Source organism: Panthera tigris, chromosome D2 (assembly GCF_018350195.1).
Source record: "Panthera tigris isolate Pti1 chromosome D2, P.tigris_Pti1_mat1.1, whole genome shotgun sequence".
Lineage (NCBI taxonomy): Eukaryota > Metazoa > Chordata > Mammalia > Carnivora > Felidae > Panthera > Panthera tigris.
In genome coordinates, this window is record NC_056670.1 from 30,997,999 (window position 1) to 31,022,638 (window position 24,640).

The following is a 24,640-nucleotide window of genomic DNA, read 5'->3' on the forward strand; positions in this document are numbered from 1 at the left end:
ACAGATGGTTGGTGATGTTTGTACAACAACGTGAGTGTACTTAATCACCGAACTGTATACACCTGAAATGTGGGTAGAATGGCAAGGTCTATGCTATGTGGATTTTAGCAAGATTAAAGAAATGGAGAACAATGAAAGTACAATGAACGTGGGCTTTCTGGAGGCGAACGCGTGGTAGGGGTGCAGACGGGGGAGGACAAAGCCAGCAAGATGACAAGGGGCGTGGTTATAAAAGAGGCTGCCGCCAGGGGGACGTCCTCCGTGGGAGAAGGGACTTTAAAAAAACAAGGCGATCTCATACGGACGTGAAGCTGTTGGCTGGATCCACAGCCAATCCCCGTCCAGCCCCTGATCTGGACAGAAGCCTGCGGCACACACAAGGTTTGCGTGAACGGGGTATTTGAGGAAACCTGGAGGGACGCAATCGGTCTGAGGTGCCCGTGAGGTGGGGCCGAATCGAGTGGCCAGAAGAGGACGGAGCGGTGATCGACGGACCTAATTCAGTGGAAGCAGGAGCTCAGAGCCACAGGCGACCATGACACTGTAGATCCTCAGCGCCTCCCATATCTCCGCGCCCCGGCTTCCCAGGGAATCTGCAGAAATCCCAAGGCTCACGCTGGACTCCCCAGAGGGTCAAAGCCCATCTTCTCTAGATCGTAAAGGGGAGCGAAACCCCAGCTGGGTCACATTTCCGCCACGTCCCCTCCTTGATCTTGCCGACCACCGTTTTTGTTAACGCTCACGCTTTTTGCATTGCAGCCACAACCTTTGGTGAGGGTTGCTGTCCGCAAGGCAGTAGAGCACAACGGGGAAGAGCGGGGGGGGGGGTTCCCGAGCCAGACGTGCTGGATTTGGGTCCTGGATCCGCCACTTGCAGTGTGGATTTGGACAGATGGTTTGAGCCCTGATTTATTCATCTAGAAAATGGGAGCGATGATATTAGGAGAGCTTCTGGGAGAAGCTGGTAGTGATGGAGGTATTGGTATTACTTTATGGAGGGCTGTGGGTTCTTGACCTCCGCTCTGACCTACCCAGAGTCCTGTGTGTGTTGGCTCGGGAAGGACAGAGCCTCGTTCTCAGGCTGCCTTTCAGCTCTCAGGAACACAGAACCAGCTGAGCCCCGCGTGAGTGATTCCACTTGGGCTTTCTTCAAGGGAGTGGGGCACAGGCCTACTACCGAGAGTAGGCATGGAATTGTCCTCTTAAAGGGAAGGCAGGTTTTTAATAGGCTCCCTGTGATAGGAAAGTCGGGGTTGCTGTTGAGGCCGTAGGGCTGGGAACAACCTTGAACCTGGGGGCTGCTCTTGAGCAGGGTGGGCAAAGTGGCTCAGACTCCTCAGCATTCTGCCTCTGGCTTTGACGGTTTCTCTGCTGCGTTCTGGCTTGAATGCATTCGGAGGACTTGGGCTTTCCCGAAATACTCTGGGAGAAGGGAAGACATCGGTCAGGAGAGGACAGGGCGGGGACAGGCCCCAACTTGGGAGCTGCTCGGGAGACCCAGGTGGACCAAGACGTGGGTCAAGCCCCGCTTCTGCTCTGGGCTCTGCTGGTGACTCGGGAGGGGCCGACTCCCCTCCCTGAGCTTCACCACTGCCTCTCTGTCTACACCCAGGGAACAAATACCCAAGGAGTGCCTACTCTGTGCCAAACACTCAGTCGGGCCCCTGGGACCCCTTACAGTCTAGTGAGGGAGAATCGTGTACATGCTGGATATCTGTCCTCTTCTCTCCCCCTGCCCTGGCCTAAGGCACCAGAACCATGTAGCAGCCTCCTCCCCGGTCTCCCCTCATCCCCGCCTGCCCCCAACAGTCCATTTTCTACTCAGCAGACAGAGGGGTCCCCCATGCCCTGCATATAACCCTCCAGTGCATGCCTATGCCCTCTGCATGAGACCATGGGCCGACCCTGCCCACCTGGCCCATTTCCCTTCTTACTACTGTCCTGCCCCACAAGGCCCCGGCCACCCTGGCCTGCTTATGCCTGCTCGTGCTCTCACGCACACACCAGGCGGGTGAGGGCCCTACTTCTGGGCTCTCCCCAGACCTGCACAGGGCTGGATCCTGCCTGTCGTTCAGCCCAAGGAGCCCTCCCCCGACCCTGCCAGTCCTTCTTACTGTCCCTCATTTTACCCTGCTTTATTTTCCTCTGGCATCTGTCCCCTCAGGTGTTTTTATTTGTTGTCTGCACTCCTCCTCATGGGGCTAGAAGCTCTATAGCAGCAGGAACTTGTCTGGAATCTTCCCCAGAGCCCCACTCACAGCCGCTAAGCAAGCCTCTCTCAAATGAATGAGTGAATAGATGAATGGATGGAATGGGCAGCTTCCCTAGGACTGGGACTCATCTCTGGGGTCCTTGACCCCCCCCCACCCGAGGAGTACAGCCAGGGTGGGCCTCGAGGAGCCCCCAGGATGATCCGCTGCGTGGAATCTTACCCGGTTTGTCGCCTTTGGGTAGAGGCGGTGTCTTCGTCTTCTTCAAGGATTGGCTATAACCGACACAAAGACAAATCTGGGAAGGCGAGGCCTGAGCCCTCTGCTGCAGAGTGGAGGCAGGGAAGTGCTCCGGGGAGACGCAAGAGCCCCCCCTCCTGGAGAGCCCCAAAGTATCTGTCCCTGGCTGGCACCACCCAAGCGGGACCCCGACAGACAACTGTGACTCCATTGCCTGCTGTGGCCCCAAGGAGCCAAGGCCCTTCTGCCCCAGGAGCGGTAAGGGAGGCCCCCGCACCAGCCCACCCCAGCCCTCGCTTGGTCCCTGCTTCCTCGCAGAGAGGAAGCCTTCCCCTGTGAGTGGAGAAAACAGAATTTCTGCTGCCCTGATAGAGGGCTTCAGCTTTGCACCAAAGGAAACCTTTTTATGCGCCCAGTGTAATTTTCTTCCCTAGGGGTCTGGGCGAGGGGTTTTGAGACGTGAAACGGAGGCCACCAGATGGGCGGTGGCTTGCCCCAGGTCATAGTGAAGCCTGCCTTCCTTCTGTGCCTCCCGTGGTCTCTCAAAGTGGAAAAGAGCATCCCGTTCCGGGCCAGAGCAAGAAGCCAGGCCTTCTGGTTAATGAGCACGAACACCTGCCTCCTTCCCCCCTGCCCATGCTGCAGCCACCCCACACGTGTCCCCTGGAGCGAGCACGTTCCTGCCTTCCCTTCCTGACTGCCCCCACGCTCTCATCTGCTCCTGCAAATCCTCCCTACGTCAGTAGTGTTCCCCAAGCTCTATCAGAAAAGCTCCGGAGATTGTCAAAATCACGCATCCCCCGGTTCGTCCCCAACCTGCCGTGTTGGAATCTCTAGGTATTCGCATTTTTAACAAGGTCTCCGGCAAATCTGCGTGCGGCTGGGCTCAGAAGTTAGACCAGCCCAAGGCCGAATCAACTGTTCTCGAGCCTTAGGTCTCTCATCTATAAAATGCAGGCGGTTGTATGGACCACAGACGTGTAAAGTGTCTGTCTGGACATGCCAGGCAGGCACGGTGGGCACCCGCTATTGCTAGTTCCGTTGCTGACGCCCAGGCCCTCCTCACCTGCTTCGTGAGGGCTTCCCTTTCCCAGTCTCCTCCAGCCATCCAAGGCGCTTAACCCCGGCATTAAGGTATCTCTGCTTGCCTGTGTTAGCTTTCCTCCTCTACTTGTCTTCTCAAAGACCGAGAGCATCTGGAGGGGTAGATGCGGCTTCTCCAGCCCTGCCTTGTTTATAGCTGACACAGGTCACCCCTTGGACATCCCCCACAGCCAGCCGCCAAGGTCCGGTCTGGCAGAGGGGCCTTCATGCAACACCGGCTGGACTGGAGGGTCCCTGAGGAAGGGCCCGGGCCTGCTCCCGCTTCCCCAGCATCGGCTCCGGCAGCCCAGGCGGCGGCCAGCGCCGGGATGCCTTTTCTGGACCACCCTTGGCCTCACCTGGGAGGACAGGAGGCTGAATGCGAGGGAACGGTTCTGGGAACTGCGGGGAGGGGTGCAAAGCTCACCTGCAGGGTGGCTGTTTCCTCTCTTGAGATGGCTCTTGGCCTTCCTGGAGCTGATCCAGAAGTTTTTCTACTGGGATGGAGTCTAGGGGCTGAGGAAGGAGCTGCGCCACCGCTGTCTGCAGGAGCCCCAGGGCCAAATCTTTCTCTGCAAGCACAGCCAGGGGGTGCAGTCCTCAGTGGCTACACCCACCCTGTCCTGTCCCCACAAGGGACGGGCTGGAAGAGGGGCCCCCAGCTCTCCTGCCCAGCCTGGCCCAAGCAGCTTTCTGCCTCCAGCTCCCTCTTCTGTCGTGGCCCCTGTGGGCACGCGGCCCTCCTCGCCCCCCCCTCCCCCCTTTCTGTCACTACTCTTTCATTTGTGTACACCTTGTTCTTGGCCCCCTCTGGCCCGCCCACCAGCCCACCCACCAGCCCACCGGTCCTGCCTCCTCCCCTGCCTTCTGCCCCTCCCCCGCCCCGCCTCCCCTCTCTCTGCTCGGCCCCTGCTGGGATACACCTTCCGGCCTGTGTCCCAGTGTGCGCGCGCGCACGTCATTCCCGTGTTCGCGAGCATGCGCCTGTGTGCTTATGTGCACGTGTTGCGTCTGTGTGTGCGTGTGCCCCACGGCGGTGGGTGAGGGGGTGAGGGAGGCACCCCTCCCTCCCAGGTGCCATGGCCAGTGGTCAGCGCAGAGGCGCCTCCGAGAAGCAGGGTCGGGGCAATCCCACTGAGGACGGAGGAGGAGGGTGCAGGGGCGTGGTGCAGCTGGGAAAGGTTAGTTTGGGGCTCCGGAAAAGGAGAGGGGGCCCAGGTGGAAGGCCCTGGGCGGGAGCCGAATGACACCCAAGTCCTGCAGAAGCAGAGAACAAGGCCCTCCACTTCGAGAAAGACGTGGGCACGGGCTGCGTCCTCACCTTTCGGGGGAGCATATAGTAGCCAGAACTGGATAGCGCTCAAGGAGTCTGTCTGCAGGATTTGGCAGAGGAGCTCCAGGATCTGTGGGCAGGAGGACAGGCCTTGGGTCAGGGTGCCCGGATGGCACGTGCCAGCCAGCAGCACAGGCCCCCCTCCCGCTCCCACAGCCACACGCTTGGCTAAAATGGTCCCCGCGATGGACCCTGCCCCCCCAATGGTCCCCTTCCCTGTGACTTCGCACTTTATGGAGTGCTTTCTCTCCCGCCAGTCCTGGAGGGACATTCCTAACCTCCTCACTGGCCAGATGAGGAATCTGAGGCCTTGAAAGGACACCTAGCAGGGAAAGTGTGGCAGAACGCAGCCTCTGAATCAGGTACGTGGGCCCCTCATTTGTGAAGCCTGCGTGGGCTGATTTTACCCCAAAGTCCCTCACTGGGGAGGCAAAGGCAGAGCTGGCCAGTCAGCTCCTCGGAGACGCACCGAATCCTTGGTGTGGGGGTTTCAGGGACCACACAGGCCTCCCCGCCCTGGAGTTCCCAGGGTCTAGAGATGCCAGCAAAGAGGTGGGGTGATCCCAATGGGCGGGCTGAGGGCCAGGGCTGGCTGATGCCGCAGATCGCCCAGCGTGGGGCTCCGTCCCGCCGAGCAGCGTGCACACTTTGCTGTCAGCCGGTTCCTCAGCCTCTGGCACCTTTGCCACTTCGGGGCCCTCTTTCCCCCGTGTTCTCCAGTCACGGGTCATCGGGGGAAGATCCAGCTCTGTGTCAGATGGGCTAAGGGGGCGGCTGTGCCTATGGTCGGCCGGAGTTGGGGCCTGCGGTGGGAGGTGGAGCCCCTGCAGTCCTGGGAAAGCGGGGTCCCCTTAGTGCTTGGCGGTCAGTCTTCCCATGACCTGAAGGGGCCCCGTCAGTCCCCAGCAGGTCTGTCTCATTCTTGGCAGAGTGGGAACTAGGCCAAGGCTCTTCCCAGGCCTATGCCTGCTAGGGTGCCCCCTTATCCCCAGATACCCGCCTGCTGTCGTGACCCCCACCCTGGGTGTGCCCCTGGGCCCTTCTCCGTTCTCCGCATCCAACTTACCTGCCCTGTGCCCCCTCCCCACAGGACCTGAGAACCTAATTCCAGGCAAGATGAGGCCGCCCTATGGTGGAGAAAGTACTGCTCTAGTCCCAGCTATGCTGCTCCCTCTCTGGGGACCTGGGCCACAGAATGTCACCTGGCAGGGCCTTAGCCTCCCTATCCGTGGAACGGGGATCCTGGGCCCTGTCTGCTCTATCCACTTCACGGGACTGTTGTAAGTCTCCAAAGGGACCACGTGCTCGGAAGTGCTGATCACGGGGAGGGTGTCGAGATGCTGGCTCAGTGTCTAACCTTTCCTGGAGAATACGTATGCGTTGTCACAGGGGACCCTCAAGTCGCCTCAGCCCAGCGGAATCAGTCACGGACTCATGCCAGGCCTCGATGGGAAACTTGCACACGGAGGAGGTGGGTTTCTGCTTCATGTGGTACAGACCAAACCCCCCAGAGTGTGCGGGGACCGGGCTGGGACTGGCCTTGCAGCCTGTAGGCTGCAGCACACCAGGGCGTGGGCTGGGGACACGGCCGGCAGGACCCTGCTCTCCACGCGTCTCACTCCCTCCCTGAACTCATCCAGTGCCACGGCTGGAGCAGCCCCTCGAGACATGTTCCTGCTCCCAGCTTGGGTAGATCCTGGCACTAAAGCCCCTATGGGAAAGGCCTTCAAAGAGCGGGGGTGGGGGAGGCTCACACAGAAACCTGGAGGCCGCAGGGGATTGGATCCAGGCTCCTGACTCCCAGGTCTCACAGCCTCGGGTACAAGCGGCCCTGGGAGAGGCCGCACTCGAAAGCAGTTTGTAAGCACCTTGGTGGGATTACTGTGAGCCTGGGAGCAGCAACCACCACGTTCTCAGCCCTCAAGACGAGGCCTCGGTTGGGCCTGTGGCCCCCAGCCTTCCCAGGGCCTCACCAGCAGCTCCTGATCCGGCAGCTTGAAGGTCTGGACTCCTCCATCTTTACCAGAGGGATAAATCCGTGGGTCCTGGCGGGAGTGACGGTGGCCAATGGCTCTGGTGCCAGTGGGGATGAGCCTGCCGGTCTCAGCTGAGTATTTTGCTCCCTGCTCCCGCGGAGGCTCCTCCTTCTGCTGGGAGCAAAGTAGCTAGAGACTCCAGGCAGTGAGAGACAGAGAGAGAGAGAGAGAGGCTCAAGGAAGAAGCCAGAGCAGAAGAGAAGGAGGCCCAGTCACACCTCCAGGGCACCATCACCTCCTGGAATCCCAGCATCACAGCGTTGCAGGGACCTGGGAGGATGACCAGGCCAGCCCCACCCTGTTCTGGACCCCTCTCCCCAGCCGGGAGCCCATCAGTTAAAGCCAAAGTTCTTCCTCCTGGAACTTCTTGAATGCTGGAGCCCCTGGTGGTCCTCTGAAGTCCTCATACTTCCTCCTGGGTAGACGCTCCCTGCCCAAACCCCCCAAGCCCATCAGAGATTTGAAAGCAGTATCCTGGGCCAAGGCCCCCGTCGCCTACCTTAATTCCTAGCTCAGCTGCCCCCAGGTCTTTCTCCCAGAGCTTGGCATCCTTTCTTTGCCCTGGGAAAACCCTTCTGAGCCAGGCCTGTGGGTACAAGGCCTGGGACCTCCTACCCCTGCAACCCCAGTTGAGACTGGTAGTATCTTTCTTCCCATTTTAAAGGTAGGAAAAGTGAGACCCAGACAGTTTAGCTGAGTTGCAGTGAGCATTGCAGTGAGTTAGCTGCAAAGCAGGGATGAGAACTCTGCTGCCCAAGACAAGGGCAGGGGGTGCCTGGGTGACTCAGTCGGTTGCTTTCAGCTCAGGTCATGATCTCACGGTTCGTGCGACTGCACCCCATGTTAGGCTCTGTGCTGGTGGTATGGAGCCTACTTGGGATTCTCTTCCTCCCTCTCTCTCTGCCCCTTCCCCGCTGTTGTGCTCTCTCTCTCTCAAAATAAATAAATAAACATTAAAAAAAAAAAAAAAAAAAAAGACAAGGGCAGGACCAGACTCTGTCCCCAAGGGCCAGGCCTGTCCTAAGTCCAATTCCAACTACCTTCAAGCTGCCTCCCAATTGCCTTTACTGGCTTACCAGCAAACAGCACCCGTGAGGCCACCCCATCCTGTTTGAAATCCTTCAGTGGTCCTCCGCTCCTTAGGAGATCTGACACTACACTAAGTTGAGAAACTAAGAACAAACGCCTCTTTTTGCCCACATTCAAAGTCGGCCCCTTCCCACCCTCCCCCCGATGGCTGCCCACTTCAATTCCCTGGACCTCAGCCCCGGTCTCTAAAGATGTCCTGCGTTTCCCAGCTTCTGAGCGTTTGAGCCGCCTGCCCCCACGAGGAATGCCTCCCCAGTCGGGTTTTAAACATCCCACCTCTGTTATGAACCCTTCTTGGACTTCTCCACCTAGCCACGATGGACCCTCCCCCTTCCGCTGGTGCCGCGCAGCCCCTCCTCCCGGGCCAACAGAGCGCCCCTCGTGAGTGCTGTCTCTGCACCCCATTAGGTGGAATCCACTCGGGAGGGATTCCAAGGGACGGCCCCGTCGCACCCCTTCCCAGACAGCTCCTGTGTTCCGCACCCACCTCTTTGCTCTTCAGCTCGTTCTCGGTGAAGACGGCCACCCGAGAAGCCAGGTTCTTCAGTTCCTTCTTCCAGGCCTCTGGGACGAGGGGACAAGACGTTGCCAGCTGATACCCGGGGTCCTCCTCTTTGCCCTCCCTGCGGCACTCGCACTGGGAGGGCTGTGGGGGGTGGGGAGAGCCTGCTCACCTCCCCAGCCTTCTGCCCTGTGTCCTACAGGGAGAGGGGGAGGCGGTGCCCTTGAGGGAAGGAGCGGCAATGCCCCCATTGGTAGGTGAGTGCGGTCGCTACCGGAGGGGGCTGAAGTTCATATCCCAGCCTGTGGCTTCCCCGGGGAGGTGCTGGAGATGCTTGGCTACAGGGGCCGAGATGCCTGCGGTTTAATCTAGCTTGGCCTCTTTTAGGAGCCGGAGGCTGGCACCGAGGTTGGCTCAGTTGCTGTGCTGTGCCAGTCACTCAGATACTGGACTGTTCCTGGCGAAGCCTCCCAAGCCTCTCTGCGCTGCAGGGCTGTCCTGGTTCCTCCTCCTTGGGGGCTCTCCCCACCCCCACCCCCGCCGGCGGGCTTTCCCTTGGCCCTTCCAGAAGGGTCAGACTGGGCAGGGCAGGGCAGGGGCCTCCGGAAAGCTTTTGCTCCAGCCCCATCTCTGGCTGGATGGCTCTCACTGACTGGTGCCTGAACATACAAGCTGCTCAATATTTCCAATATCATTCCTGCCTGTAGCTGTCAATCACGTGACTATCTGCCCGTCCTCTGTGATAACGCCTCAAACACCTCAAATCTGAGTAGGGGCCACATTTCTGAGGACCTGGGCAGTGGGGAAAAACGCAGATTCTGCTGTCTGAGGAAATGTGGAAAACTCTAGGGTGCCCCACGGAACCCCACTGACCTAAGAGCACTGGTCCTTTCCTTCCCAGGCACCTGCCGAAGTACCCACCATAAGGAAGCCAGGGGTCCCGGTTGGACTGCGGGTCTCCGATGGGGACAGGGATGGTGGGCATCGCCATCAGACAGCGGGATAAGAGTGTGGCTTGAGGCAAGGGGGCCAGAGAGAACTTGTCTCTGACGACACAGACGGGCTTCCCGGTGAAATCTGTGAAGGGTTAGAGGCTGTGGGAAGGAGGGCCTGGGCCTTATCTCTGATTATCTCTAGAGCAGGGCCACTAACTCTTCCGCTGCTACCTCCTTGGTCTACACCACCATCAGGCAGGCCAAGAGAGTCACTCCTGTCACTTCTTTGTCTTCAACCTTCCAGTGGCTCCCACTGACTCAGTGAGATGGTTTAACGGTAACTGGGGTGACCTCTAAGGCCCACACAATCTGGACCCCCCCCCCCACCTCCTTTCTGGTGTATCTCCCTTCTACCCCTCCTTACTCTGTTCCAGCTGTACTGGCTTCCTTGCTGTTCCTCCAGCAGAACCAGGATACCTGCCTCAGGGCCTTTGAACTTGCTGTTCCCAGCTGGGACGTTCTTCCCCCAATATCCACACGGTTCACGCCCTCTCTGCTTTAGTTCTTTGCTCAAATCCCGTGCTATTAATCAGGTCTCCTCCCCTCTAGAGCCTTGGCACTTACCACACTCTGACACTTATCTATTTCCTATCCTTCCCCGTCAGAGTCAGCTCCATGACGGCAGGGACTGTCTTACCCTGCTGTGTTCCCGGGGCCTAAAAAAAGTGCCTGACCCAGAGTTCCCACTGAATAAGATACCTGATGAATGGATGGCTGAGTGGATGAATTGGCCTGCGTTAGAGAATGGAGTACAGTTCCGGGGCCGAACATTCATCCGTTTCTCTGATTTTTAAAATGGCAGAATTGGCAATGAGGGAAATCCTGTAGGGCTACACGGTCTGCCCTTGAGGTCTGCCCCACAAGTCCAGTCTTCCCTTGACCAAGTGCTTGCCAGTGGCCAGGCAGCTCTGTGACCCAAATCTCCATCCTCTCTGGGCCTCAGCTCCAAAACAGGGGCTGCATCCTCCCTTTCCAGTTCTCAAGACTGGCCCACCACCTTCAGCTAGGCCCTGACCTCCCCCAGGCCTACCTTGGATGTGGGTCACGTGTTGTGGGTGGGGGTGGTGCCGGGAGAAGGAGTGGTGGCTGAGGCGGCCAAAGCGGTAGGCCCCGGGGCTTTGGGCCTTGGGGGTCCTCAGCGCCGCTTGGATCAGCTGGAAATCCATGATCCCTGGGATCATCAGTTCTTTCCGTGGTCTGCCGTTCCCGTGGCTCCTTGGGCTGTGCCCTAACTTCTTTTCAGGCTTCAGATGAGCCCTTGGACTGAAGGAGAAGGTCAAGGAGAAGCTAATGGAGCCTCCTGGCTGCAGTGCCCACCCAAGCTCAGAGCTCAGTGCTTATATGGAGTCTAGTCCCGAGACACACTGAAGTCGCTTTCCAGGATTTCACTTCCACCCCCATGGCACCCAAAGCCAGGCCCCCCCCCACCGGGGTCCTTTCCCAACTGGCGCAATCCAGTCCCAGGGAGCCTTCTGTCTTCCTAAGGTGCTTCCACAGGGAGCTAGGATCTACTTGAGAAAACTCAGATGAATCTCCCAAGATCTCCGTTTTCTCCCGGAAACCATCTCTAAAGCCGGAAAAAGGACATAGACCCACCTACTCATCCAAATACGTGGGTTGGAGCAAAGGTGCCTCGTATACACCTCCAGGGGCAGGGGGCAGACAAAGAGCCTCTCCCCAAGCCAACTACTGACAGCCCAGGAGAAGCCAGCTATAGGCAACACCCCCCCCACCCCCCACCCCACCCCCACCCCGTCCCTGTACCCTCCGCGCAGACTTGGCCCAGACTCAGCGTCCAAGGGCCAAAGCTGGAACAACAAGGCCAGACCACGTCAGCAAGTCCTTTGCGGTGGGGGCCGCTCCCAGGAGATGCCGAGCTGACGGGGCAGCTATCAGAGTTGCAACGCTTCGGGGAAGCGTCAAGCTCTTGCTTGGCTTCGCTGGAGACAAGCTTCTCAGGTTGTCTGTCCTCCACCCTGCACCCCTTCCCTCTCCTGACGATGCTGGGCCCTGCCTCCGGAGGAGGAGCTCAAGGTCAGTCCAGCAAGGATCCAAAGGGGGGTTGCTCTCCACCTGGGGCCTGGTGAGACCACCTGCCTTCTCGCTGTCTGCATTCCCTTCTCCCGGTGGCCCTGGCTGAAGGGAGTCCCTCTGGAGAAGAGACGGACTCTGGATATGCTAAGCAAGACGCTCTGCCCCGGGACCCTCTGAGGATTTCGCTGACCAGGCCCCTGAGTTTTCGGTGCCGTCCTCCATCGGCCTCTAAGGGATCTGGGACTTAAAGAAATAAAGCAAACCTTCTCTGAAAGGTGCAGTTACTTGGTCTCTCCTACCCCAACTGACAGAGGGAGTCACCCCTTAAAAACCCCAGGAATTCTTGCACTCGGTGCCTCTACCCCCTGCCACTGTGTCCTTTCCCTCCCCAGGGAGGGACCCAGTCTGTGACCTGTGCTAACTCAGGCCTGAGAACCCACGGGGGGCCTGGCGGATGGCAGCAGAGGGTGAGGGAAGGACTGCGTCTTTTGGCCCCTAGGTCAGGTGAGTTCCCCAGGCCACGCCTGCCCCCCCTGCCCCACCCCCCCACCCCTTTGGTCAGCAGGGCAGGCGCTTGGGGTCCTACCTCATCAGTGGATGTTCAGCCAACGGGGTCTTCGCCTCTGTAGCCATCATAGACTTTCTAATGGATAAAGGCCGGCGCACTTAACCCTAGCGTTGAAGTTGGATAACAGGAACTCTCACAGACTGGCGGTTCCTGGAGTTGTAAACCGGCACAGACACTTGGGGGAGAGGAATGGACAGCATCTTATAAAACCGAATACTTGCGTATGCCGTACCGCTCAGCAATTCCCTTCCCAGACATTCAGCCAAGAGAAGGGCAACCGGGGCCATCTGTGAGACTGTTCAGACTAACATTGTTCAAATTGGCAAACACCAAACATCCCATGGCGGAAGAATGGAGCTGTACTCTGTGTGGTCAGCTGAACATCACCTTGCAGTGAAAACGAACCACAGCCACACGGAATGACATGGGTGAATCTCACAAATACAATTGCAAAGTCAAGGCAGGCAAGTCCCAGAAAACCTTACGGCCTGAGATCCTTTTTAAAAATAAAGTATAAAGGCAAGCAAAAGTCTCACAAATGTGATCAAATGAGGGGAAAAAGGCAAGAAAATGCTGACTGCGGTGATTCAGCTAGTGGCTGTTTCCGAGGGAAGTTGGGGGTGGGGGTGTTGAAATGGGGAGGGAGTACATAAGGTGTGTTAATGATGATATTCTCGTTCTTGGTTTGAGAGGCGCACTTGCTGGTGCCCATTATAATATGAAATAAACTAAATCAGTGGAGTGGATGAAGGATGATAGTTGTTGAGGAATTGTGATCAGTCTAAATCTATAGATCCGAATATAGCTATACAGCTATGCATATACACTTACATTTACATTTACGTAGATGTATCTATTTATCTGTCCCCAAAGTGCAGGGATTGCGGGTGCTAGGAAGGGGGCTGGGACAGGAAGTCAGTGCATTCTGAAAATTAACTCTCGGTCACAAGATCTGCAAGGGACCCCAGAAATCCCCAGGGCCAAACGCTTATCAGGCTAGGGTGGAACTCGGGGTGGGGGGGGGGCAGCACTGCCTGAGACTGGGGAAGGAGAGACTTGAGGTCCCAGAGCAAGGACCCAAACATCCTGACTTGGCGCCTTTAAGGAGAAAAACAGTTGGCAGAACTTCCTTGGAGGGAAGCTGTGGATGTTCTCGATGACAGGGGCTGCGATCTAGAGCACTTACATGCTGCAGGCTTGAGAACAGGCCATTTGGAAGCCCCAAACCCATCTGCCTACAGGAGAAAGTACTTGTTAGAACGGAGACTTTCGAACGCTCTTGACTGCGCTCATAGTAAGAAACTCATTGTTACATTGTGACCTGATTCACGTGTGCGTGTGCACACGCTTTTGTGTATGTGAAACTGAAGCAGGAACATCCCGAAGCAACACTTATCCTTGCTACATCCGATGCACAGTGATATTTTCATCTCACTTTTTGTTTTTATTTTGTAAATGTTAGCTGTGACCCATTAAATTGATTTTATAAGCCACTGATGGGTCACAACCCACAGCTGCTGTGGAAAGGTCACCAGGGACTCGAGCAGGCCAGGCCTGCTTTTCCAGAGCGGGATGGGACGGGCCCCACTGTGTCTGCCTCTGCCCTCGCTTCCCTCTCTGCCTGGGGCCCCAACCAGCTGAGTCCAAGGGGTCTGAATGCTCACACCAAGCCTGAGACCGAACATCCCTTTCCTGTCTCAGCTCCCCCTGGGCCCCTGTCTGGCTCTGGTGTCCACTTCCTCCCCTGGAGAGATCCGTGGACTCACCGAGGTAAGTGCCTGCTACAGCATGTGGGTAAGAAGTCCCTGGTGCCTGAGCAGAAAGGAGCAAGAGGGCACATCAACAGGGAAGTTCGGCTGATTCTGCAGGCAAGCCTGTCGGGCTTTGTGACTACGTGAGCCAGTGGTTGCTAGGTTACCCCTTCCCCACAACTCCAGAACCAAGCTCCCCAGCGCCCCTCTCCTCACCACCCCGGCTCCTCTTACCCCCCCAAGTTCCCTTTCCCCCTGGCACTGTGTTTTCAGTGGGGGCCCAGGGAGACGATGAGAGTCTGGGGTTGCTTTCAGCCAGCAAGCAGCAGGCAGGGAGAGAGAAGCTGGCAGAGAAGGCTGATGGAGCTGGGGCCCTGCTCTGTCAGCCCGACCGGGTCTGATGCCACCATAGCGGGCTCTGCCTCCACACGTGCCGGGCCGTTTCTGGGGATTGATTGGCAACCAGCTGTCTCTTAGCCGGAGGGAAGGAGGCTGCCCAAGTGACCCAGAGCATCCCTCCAGCCCCGCTCTAGGCAGGATAGCTGGGTGGAAAGACTGGTCTTCAGTTGGGCTGGGGTTTTGACTGATTCTGTCAGATGTCCCACCTTAGGTGAGTCTCCTGTGCTGCCGGGAACACAGAACGGTGGTGAGAAGGCTCGGTTCGAATACCGGTTGTGCTCTTTCTCAGCTGTGTGGCCTCAGACAGATTACCTGATGTCTCTGACCCGCGATTTCCCATATCTCTGAAATGGAGATGCTACTTCCACTCACTCTCATGGGATTGTCGGGAAGACTGAGTGACTCAATGCATACTGAAGTGTTTCCGACAGTGTTAGGCACTAAGTAAGAGCTCCTACCTCCTTGCCTGTAAGGCGGGGTGGCCTCCCCTGTTCCCGCGATTAGGGAAGCAATGCATCGAGGCTTATGCCTGGCACACAAGAGGTGCTCTAAAATGGTAGAAATAATCATTATGTCTTGATGGAGATAGGAATTTTTTTTGAGGGAGACAAAAAACACGCGTGTGTGAGTGGGGCAGGGCAGAGAGAGGGGGTCAGAGGATCTGAAGCGGGCTCTGCACAGACAGCAGAGAGCCCAATACGGGGCCCGAACTCACGAACTGTGAGATCGTGACCTGAGCCAGAGGCAGATGCTTAACTGACTGAGCCACCCGGGCACCCCTAGGGATAGTATGTAGGTGGGATGGGTCCTTAGTCTGAGGACTACCTTGGGTAATTCACTTGATTGCTCTGAGGCTCAACTTGGACGTCCGTAAAATGAGACGAGGCTATCCCTCAGTCCCTACGGGTGTGAGGAGATCAGACACTGTGGCAGGGGCAAACAGGTAAACTAAGGGAAAGTACCTGATGCTGAGTCTTCTTCTTCCAAGGAAAAAAAGGAAGGAGGAAAGCTAGAGACAGACCCGACTCTTTCAAAAGTTCTGCCCCTCCCAGCTGAGGGTGCTGACCACTGGTGGGGTAGTCCCTGATCTGTTCCTTGCCCCCAGTGCTTCTCCATCCATACAGGTCACGATGGTCTCCTTATAAGTATGGCTTTTCCGGGGCCTGTCTCTGCAGGAATGAGGGGACCCCTTTGAAACCATTCTGCAAGCCCCCTCTTCCACCCTCCTGGGAATCCTGGCTACTATTGCGAGATAAACAATACTGTGTTTGAAAAAAAGACAAAGCTTTCTTCCCTCCTGCCCAGCCCCTCCCTGCTGCTTCCAGCTCACTTGGGGGATCTAAAGCCCCCCCTTCCCCTTCCACCCCTTCCATTGTATTCTTCAGGACCAAACACCAGGCCTGCAGGCAGATTGCAGCTGCCTGGCATGGAGGGAATACCTCAGGGAATACACTGTTCGGTAAGGTTGTTACCAAACTTGCTTCTAGTCGGCTTCTTTTTAGAGCATCCAACACAGGAAGGTCTGTCTGCCTGGAAATGCTTTGAAGTTTAGCCCTCCTGCCTGGATGCCTCAGTTATAAGAGGAGCAATATAAACTTTTATAGAGAGCACTTGCTATGTGCCAGGCCCTGTGCTCATCCTTTCAGATGGGTTATCTCAGTTAGCCCCGTAGATGAGGACATTAATGATCAGAGAAGTCCTTAGTGACAGGTGCTACAAACGTTTATACAATTTCTAAAATTGCCACTTTGTTCTTTATAGCTTCTATTTCTTTGCTGCAGCTTTCTATCCCCACCCCCCTTTATTGTAAATGCGTTTCTAAGTGCTCACTGAAACAATATTTTTTATCATGGCTGCTATAAAATCTTCATCGGATCATTCTAACATCTCTGTCATTTTGGTGTTGGCTTCCATTGTGTTTTGTGAGGAATTTCTCCAGAAATTTTCAAGTTTGGAGCATAGGCCGTACCTTTGCATTGTCTCCAGGAGGTATGGTGAGGCCTGCTTTTTCATTCCTGATATTGGACTGGATTTGTTCATTCTCTATTTCTTTCTCTTTTGTTTTTCCTTGATTCATCCGGCCAAGGGTTATTATTTTTGTGAGGTTTTTTTCCTTAAAAAGCTCCATTTTTTAGGGAGTTTCTTTGGGCCTTGTGTTCCTTTCTTTGGGCCTTGTGTTCCTTTCATAATTTCTTGATAGGGATACTTACGTCATTGACCTTCGGTTTCCTTCTTTCCAAATCTATGCTACATTTAAGGCCACAATAGCTGCATCCCACACATTTTTCAAGTTTGCAGGTGATGAATGCTGCCTTAGTTCGGCTTCAATTTGCATTTTCTCTAGTCAGATTGAGTATCTTTTCCTATGCCTAAATGCTATTTGGATACTTTTTTTGTGTGATTTCTGTTCATATCTTTTATCCACTTCTTCTGTTTGTTAGTCCTCATATGAATATATGCATTTATATATTAGAAGTTATCCCTTTGTAACATAAGTAAGAAAACATTTTTTTCTGGTTCATTATTTTTCTTTTGACGTTGCCTAGGCCTTGAACTCAGTTTTGGATCCCCGTCCTGCTGAGGGCTTACTCACTGACTTCTGGAGTTCAAACAGGAGAGCTCATTTTGACCCTTTCTGCCTTGTTGGGCTTTCATTTATCGCCACGTAAGGTCCACAGAACAGAGGCCACAAACACAGGCTCCAGAGACCCTTGGGCCTGCCATCTCCTGGCTATGTGATCTCAGATAAGTTTTGACAACCTCTAGACCCCAGGTTCCTCTTCTGTAATGTAAACATAATAATTCTGCCCCTTATGGGGCCGTTCAATCCCTAAATAAGATAACGCGCCTATAATCACTCAGCACAGCACCTGGCCCATAGTGAAGACTTGGGGCATGGTATTTTTTTTAGATTATTGTTTACCCAAATCATGTGAACATTTCATGAATAGCTGCTGTGTTACCCTAGTGCTGTCCCCCATCAGTGCGGGAGAAAGTCCCGGGGTCACGTGCCTCTTGGCTCACCTGCTGTGTCTTTTCTGTTTCGTATGTGGAGCTCTGGATTGTGGCCAGTACCACTGGGTGCTTTGATGGCTGCCCTGAAAACGGAGAGTCGGCCAGGCTCTTGGGGTACACCCGCCATGGCATTGCCTGTGCCTCTGTTGTCTCCAAGTCTGTGTGACTAGCCTTCTGGTGGTCTTTTAGAGAAGAGGGGAGGAGAGAAGGGGTGTAACTAAAGACCACACATGGTTCCCCTGGGATGATCAAAGTTACCTGGTTACCTGTCAGCTGAGCAGGACTCACAGCTCTGGAGCTGACAGGTATAGACTGGCCTAAGCCAGCGCTCAGGAAGGTCACCCAACTGGAAGAGCAGGCATCACAGAAGAGAAAAGAAGCCTGAGCCCTCTAGAGACATCTAAGGTCATGGAACCACACAAGCTTCCTATATTCATCCTTTCGCGAGCTAAGTGTCTCTCTGACTCCCACCCCAAGTTGTCCCGTCACACTCCCTTTTGACACCCAATAACTCATTCAATTAGGTCTATTTCTTCGCCGCCGGGTCGGAGGCCAAATCTGCCTTGTTCGTCGGCTCGCATAGGCCGCCACTCTGCACGGTGGTTACATGGGTGTGTTTGTTCTGTGTGAATTCACTGGGTTCCTGGTGCAATCCCTGGTGCCCAGTAAATACTAGTTGAATAAATGAATGGATGAATCATGGAGCATAAGGTAGTTATTTAGGCCATTCACCCACTACATGCCCGAATCCTTGCCTCAGGATTCCTACCAAATGTGTGCCAGAATTTGTCAATAAAACAGCTCTGGTGACAGAAAGCTCTCTACTGCTCGACGCTCCTTGTTTATTTTGTGTAGTCCTGTTGGGCGGCAAAGCTCTTCTTAATACTGAGCTGAAATATATTTCCATGAGGCTTCCAGTTGGTATTCTTGTTCTTCCCTTAGGGTCTCATAAAGCAAACGTAGGTCTTCCTTGTGATCACAACCCTCCAGACAAATGAAGCTAGTGGACACATCTACCTCTTGTCCAGGCTAATTATAAAATCATTGACTAGATACCTATTGAGTACCTACACCATGGAATAGACTAGAGCGTACAAAGATGTCTTCAAGAGGTTATAGGTCTTGGGGGCACCTGGGAGGCTCAGTCGATTAAGCGTCCGTCTCTCGATTTCAGCTCAGGTCGTGATCTCACGGTTCATGAGTTCGAGCCCCGCATCTGGCCCCGCACTGACAGCACAGAGCCTGCTTGAGATTCTCTCTCACCCCCTCTCTCTGCCCTCCCCCTGCTCATGCTCATGCATGTGCCACTTGTGCACGCTCTCTCTCTGTCTCTCTCTCAAAATAAATAAACTTTAAAAAAAAATGGAGGCTACAGGTCTTGTGGGGAGTCAGGGAAGTGGAGATAGAATGTGGTAAGTGTTGGGGACAGTGGAGACACAGGGAAGGAGAGCCCAAGCCCACCTAGGGGTCTTGGGGAAGGCTCCACAGAGGGATGGGTTATAGACAGTAGAGCAGGGAGGAGAGATGTTCCGAGAAGAGGAGAGCGTGTGCAGAAGTCTGGGGATACGAGAGCCGGAGGCATGTCGCAAGAACTCTAAGTAGTTCCACACCGCTGATGAGACCAGAAGGCCCAGATTGGGCCAAACAGTTCAGTTTCCACCTGTTGTCCCAGAAACCTTCATGTGTCCTCGGCCTCAAAAGTGTCCCGGGTTGGATGATAAGCTATGTGGGCACTCGATGTCTGGGAAATAAAGTCTCAGTGTGGGGTAGAAGTGAGGGAGATGACGGTGAAGAGAGGCAGAGACTGATCATAAGAGGCCTTGTGGGCCAAGTTCAAGAAAAGCATTCCGTTGACTGAACTTTGTATGGTGTCTTCCCTTTGAAGTCATCTTCTCCAGAGGTAAGCTAACTCGCAGATCAGTGCATCTATCGACAGATGATTATTGCGATGGGCTGCCATTTATGGAAGACTTACCGGGCAGGTGCTTTCCACACAGCCTGGGCTATGGCCCCGGCAGCCTTGGCGGACCCTTGTTCGCGCCTATACTGTAACTGATTCTCTGCCGGGAGACCTTGGTTTAGACTTGTTTTTTATGGTTGTAAGGTTGTGTCCTGAGACAACACTGGGAAATCCCCTCAGGGCTTTCCGTTCCCAGCTAGAAACTTTGTAAGGCTTCCCTGGAGGGGGCGAACTCCGGTGGAGAGTAGGCTTATTAGCGATAAACAACTCGCTTCAAAGGACTGGAATGATTTGTGTACTGGAGAGACTTGTAAGAATATTCGAATGAAATGAGCTTAATTGGGTCTACCATGATGCAATAACCAGGTAGCCTTGACTTACATGTTTGAAGGGCAGCCAATGGACATAGTTTAAATTTTTGCAATTCTTGAGATACACGAGGAGTAGACAGTCAGAGTGGGCATCTGAACTATGTCCGAGCGAGCGGTTTCCTTTGTAGCGCCTCCTGTGACATTCGGAAGTGGCAGGTGTTGCTGTATGCCCCCAAGGCTAAATGTAGCAGTCGCCTCAAGGATTAGCTTCAGGCTGCTTTTGCCCACCAGCCAGCAGTGGACCCGAGGGCTACTGGGGCTCCCCGTCTCCGACCATTGTTCTGACACTTGGCTCAGAGGGGACATGAGGTTCCTAGGAATGGATAGGTCACCCCACCCTTCCCATGCTGCCTGTGTCAACCCACCAAAGTTTGAGTTGAGTTTGGGAATCTCAGTGTATTAATTTGCTAGGGCTGCTGCACCACGGGACCAGAAACTGGGTGGCTTGAATGACAGACCCTGTCTCGTAGTTCTGGAGACTTAGAGATCTGAGATCTAGCTGTCAGCAGCACTGGTTCCTTCTGAGTGCTGGGAGGAAGAATCTGGCCCATGCCTCTCCCCTCGGCTAGTGGTTTGCTGGCAATCTTTGGTGTTCTTTGGGTTGGAAAAGCATCATCTCGACCTCTGTCTCCATCTTCTTCGTGGCATTCTCCCTATGTGCGTGTCTGTGTCCAAATCTCCCCCTTTCGAAAGACCTCTGTCACACTGGCTTAGGGGCCCACCCTACTCCAGTACGATCTCATCAGTCCAAGCACCCATCTTCTCTAGAAGAGAAGGTCATCTTCTCCAGGTACAATCTAACCTCACAGATAGATCAGTACATCTACTGATAGATGATTATTGCGATGGGCTGCCATTTATGGAAGACTTACCAGGTAAGTGCTTTCCACATAGCCTGGGCTATGGCCCCAGCAACCCTTGACCTTCCCTGGAACCGATCAGCTCTACTCCTTGCCTAGATGAATGCAGAAGCCTTGGAACTAGTCTGTCCGTTTGTACCTGCAGCTAACCATTCTCCACAGAGTGCAGAGGGACTGATTTAAGACCCAAATGTGATACAACCAGCCCCCTGATTAAAATGACTTCAATGTCTGCTTGCTGATATTTGGATAAAGATAAAAGTGCTTCATCCTACGGGGCCCTGTGGCCTCAGACAGGAAGCTGAACATTCGCCCCCAGCCTCAGTTGCTTTCATTTAAAAAACAATCGAGGGGCGCCTGGGTGGCTCAGTCGGTTGAGCGGCCAACTTCGGCTCAGGTCGTGGACTCGTGGTCTGTGGGTTCGAGCCCCGCGTCGGGCTCTGGGCTGACAGCTCAGAGCCTGGAGCCTGCTTCGGATGCTGTGTCTCCCTCTGTCTCTGCCTCTTCTCTGCTCATGCTCTGTCTCTCTCTGTCTCAGAAATAAATTAACATTACATGCTGGAATTTTTTTTTAGAATTGCATTAAATTTGTAGGTTAATATGGATATAATTACCATATTTTGAACTTGGAATATTACCACCAAAAAATATTGTATATCTGCCCATAAAAAAAAAAGAAAGAAAGAAACATTAAATAATTAATTAATTAATTAAATAAAAATAAAAAACAATCGAATTGGCAATGCCCTGTTCCTTAGTAGAGGTGCTGAATACGGCTGTTGACTCCCTGAAGATTCATGAAGCTTGACTTTGATTTGTGGACTTGTGTGTCCACGGGGTATATTTCAATTAAAAGACAAAACTTCAAGACGTTTGGATAAGTTGCCCAACGTTCTGGGAGTTCCTTGGTCACATTCCCCTTTATAAAGGGCTTTTAGATCTCTTGACAACCACCATACAACTACAGATTCTGTCTCCCTCTCTCTCTCTCTCTCTCTCTCTCTCTCTCTCAGGGGGAGGAAAGCAGGAATTAACAAACCGGGGTGATTCAGCAAGTTACATCATGGTCACAAGATGAATTATGGAAATTGCAACAAGAAAAAACGACATGGTCCTTCAGCGTTTTTGAGCCCCTTTTGTCCGGAATTCATGCTGTTTCCTGTTGCTAACGGAGAATAAAGAGTGATCTGTATGTTGCATCTGTCTCCCCAGTGCCCAGAGGGGTCAGGAGTGTGCTTGGGTGTCAGCACCGCGCGTCCTTTCTGCTCTAGGGAGGGCGGCTTCTCCGGAGCAACAGTCTTCCCGGCAGAACTTGGGCGAGCAGCAGGTTGTGGCCAGCTCCTCCGTGTCTGCCCCAAGGGACAGGGACTTCGAAATCGCTTGGGCACCTGTGAAAACAGGAAGAGCTCCCCACACAAGGCTGAAGGCGTCACTGGTAGTCTCTGAATGTGGCTTCTTTGGGGCAGTGACCGGCCCTGTAACTGGGCTCTGTCTCTCTGGGTGCTAAAGGCACTACAGGAGTCCTAGCAAAGAGAAGAAAGTAACTGCTGACTCTAGCAGGCTCCCAGGACATCACGATTTTAACATTGAGAGATTTTACCAAAAAACTCTGGATTTATAACTTACCTTGAAAAATGGAAACGTTGGGCCTATTCTCCCATTCTGCTTACAACCGCGGCGCCCATGACACCCTGCCTCATGCCCCACAGTTTCGGTTTCCCACACCCAGCTTTTATTTTATTTATTTATTTTCTTTGCTCCGTCCTGGGCACTTTCTACCGAACTGTTGTAGTTTACTTATTACATTTATTTGTCTGACTCCTTCCACTAGACTCTAAGTCATACTAGGAAAGAGATCTTTGTTTCGTTCAGTGAAACATCCCCTGCCCAGGATACTGTCACCTAGCATTTGAGTGAATGAATGAGTGAATGAATGAGCCAGAGGCAGTCACTTCACCTGCTTGGGTCCCTGAAGGTGCGGCTGTGCACTTGCCCTACACAACTGTCCCTACTGACCTGCACCCCGGCCTCTCCCTCTCCTCCCTCTTCCTCTTGTCTCTCTGGCCACACCGGCCTTTTTGTCTCTGCCACTGGGCCTTGGCACATACAGTGTCCTCGGCCAGAACACTCTGTCTCTTCCTCTCTGTCTGGTTAACTCCCGTTCATCCTGTGCACTCAGCTCAAGCTCTCCTTGATCCCTCAGCCAGGTCAACCCCCCTGGGCATGGAGAATGACTGCCCTTAGTTTTTTAAAAGCCTGCTAGAGAGGGGCGCTTGGGTGGCTCAGTCGGTAAGCATCCGACTTTGGCTCAGGTCATGATTTCTTGGTTTGTGAGTTTGAGCCCCATGTAGGACTTTGTGCCGACAGCTTGGAACCTGGAGCCTGCTTTGGATTCTCTGTCTCCCTCCCTCTCTGCTCCGCCCCTGCTTGTGCTCTCTCTTTCTCTCTCTCTCAAATATAAAGTTTTTTTTTTTTTTAAACCTACTAGAGAAAATTACTTTAACTCTGTTTCTAACCCCCAAGGTTTTTATTTGCTGGTGGGGATGGACGTTCTCCCCTCCTCCGCTGACCCTGAGCTCAGTGTAAATTCAGAGCTCCTCTGAGTGAGTCAGCCTGGGAGCTGGTTCTGCGGGGCCAGGAAAGGAGTAACCACGGGCCAACGCTCGTAATTACCCCCTTAGTCCTCTGTTTACACCGGACTTGTATTACCTGGACCTCTTCATTGCACCCTATCTGTGTCAACACTGCTGGGAGAGGGGGAGGGGGCCTGGCCTCCTTGGGCATTCTGGCCACACTGCTCACCCTGAGCTCAGGACTGGGACAGACACCCACCCCAACCAAGTAACTGCATGATGGAGGGCCCTTGCCGGGAACCTGGGGACAGAGAGGTGGAGTTCCCACACAGAGGCCTCTGGGAAGTATAACCAAAGTGAGGCGTAGAGAATTCTAGACTGCCAGAGTTGGACTGTAGCTTCCCCTCTGTACCCAATTTTGAGGTGAGAACATTGAGACCCAGAGAGGGTAAACGGTTCATCCAAGGCCACACAGCGCCCGAGTCCCAAAGCTGGCACAAGAACCCATACATTTCATTACATTTCCAGAGCCTGGGCTCCTGGAGCTGAAATGCCAGGAATTCTAGGTTCAGTCTCCACTAGCTGTGGGACCAAGGCATAGAAGCTGATGAGAATGGGTAGAACGTGGCACCTCTCACCTGGGAGTGTTCAAAATACAGATGTCTGGGCCCCACTCCCCATTCACCGGGTCTGCAGGAAAGCCCTGACATGTGGATTTGGAAAAGGTTCTTGGAGATGCTGACATGCAATGCTACCTAGGGAGGCTGGGCCTGGTCGGTGCTCAAGTCCCTTTTAGCTTGACATACTCAGCCGCAGATAATAAAATGAGGCTTGTGCTCAAGTGCATTCCTGGCCTCAGTCCACGGTAGCAGGTCTCAGTGGGTCGGCTCAGCTTCCAAGGGGGCATCCTGCAAATTTAAAAATTTTGCTTGTCACATGATGAGGATAGCGATCTTGCCATACAGACATTGCAAGGGCAGCCCCTCACAGTGAAGAATTGCCCCTGGGTCCTGCACATCTTTTTGACATTTTGCCAGAATGTTCATGTAGGTAAAAAACCAGGTCATGGTCACATGAGCCAAAATCCCAATGTCACTTTCATGCGAGGAGTAGATTTCTTTGAAAACATGGTTTTATTAGGGGCACCTGGGTGGCTCAGTCAGTTGAGTGTCCGACTCTTGATTTCGCCTCAGGTCATGATTTCACGGTTCGTGAGATCGAGCCCCATGTTGGGTTCTACTCTGACAGCATGGAGCCTGCTTGGGATTCTCTCTCTTCCTCTTTCTCTGCCCCTCCCTTGCTCATGCATGCTCTCTCTCTCTCTCTCTCTCACATGCTCTCTCTCCCTCCCCCCCCAAAAAACCCCCCATGATTTTATTATACATGCTTCCTGAAGTGCAGCCACCATGTGGAAAGTTGCATGTGAGTTGTCCTACCTTGCCTGAAACTTTACAACTCCTAATCCACCATTTTGGAAAATCACATCACCCATGGCAGGGCTACTAACATAGTATTTGAGTCCCTGAGACAACACCTCCGTACTGGTGTGCATTTGCAGCTTTCCAGGTCACAATGATTGTAGGTAGTTCTACGAGGATCCTGATTTAGCCCCCCCTTTTTT

At 54.1% G+C, this 24,640-nt stretch overlaps 2 protein-coding genes and 1 long non-coding RNA gene across 13 annotated transcripts in view; 2 read left to right on the forward strand and 1 right to left on the reverse strand.

The window, feature by feature from the left end:
- Positions 1-1,202: 1,202 nt before the first annotated feature.
- On the reverse strand, positions 1,203-13,944 carry TBATA (thymus, brain and testes associated). Of its 11 annotated transcripts, none has more exons than XM_042960869.1 (13): positions 13,857-13,944; positions 13,277-13,325; positions 12,109-12,265; positions 11,586-11,765; positions 10,519-10,751; positions 9,415-9,570; positions 8,666-8,689; positions 8,479-8,555; positions 6,840-7,013; positions 4,855-4,936; positions 3,961-4,105; positions 2,433-2,485; positions 1,203-1,422 (listed from the first exon to the last, which is right to left on the reverse strand). In XM_042960869.1, exons 3-13 carry the CDS (start codon positions 12,156-12,158, stop codon positions 1,337-1,339), a joined length of 1,260 nt encoding a protein of 419 aa, XP_042816803.1. In that variant the 5' UTR covers positions 12,159-12,265; positions 13,277-13,325; positions 13,857-13,944; the 3' UTR covers positions 1,203-1,336. The 11 variants fall into 11 exon arrangements, with proteins under 11 accessions (XP_042816803.1, XP_042816802.1, XP_042816800.1 ...); XM_042960868.1 differs by having other exon boundaries at positions 6,840-7,016; XM_042960866.1 differs by having other exon boundaries at positions 6,840-7,031.
- Positions 13,459-24,640, forward strand: part of SGPL1 (sphingosine-1-phosphate lyase 1) — a 74,782-nt gene continuing 63,600 nt past the window's right edge. The window contains exon 1 of the mRNA XM_042960865.1: positions 13,459-13,860. Within this exon, the coding sequence (XP_042816799.1) occupies positions 13,587-13,860 (274 nt within the window). The 5' untranslated portion in view covers positions 13,459-13,586. The remainder of the gene's footprint in view (positions 13,861-24,640) is intronic.
- Positions 14,056-21,643, forward strand: LOC122231962. The gene is made up of 2 exons (XR_006209278.1): positions 14,056-14,451; positions 21,460-21,643. It is a non-coding gene; the product is annotated as an uncharacterized LOC122231962 (long non-coding RNA).

Coding starts and splice junctions, on each gene's coding strand:
- TBATA (XM_042960867.1), bottom strand. CDS start 12,158: ATGATGGCTACAGAGGCGAAGACCCCGTTGGCTGAACATCCACTGATG. Junction 9,571..10,518: donor ACACGTGACCCACATCCAAG/GTAGGCCTGGGG, acceptor AACCCTTCACAG/ATTTCACCGGGAAGCCCGTC. Junction 2,486..3,960: donor AGGAAACAGCCACCCTGCAG/GTGAGCTTTGCA, acceptor TGTCGGTTATAG/CCAATCCTTGAAGAAGACGA.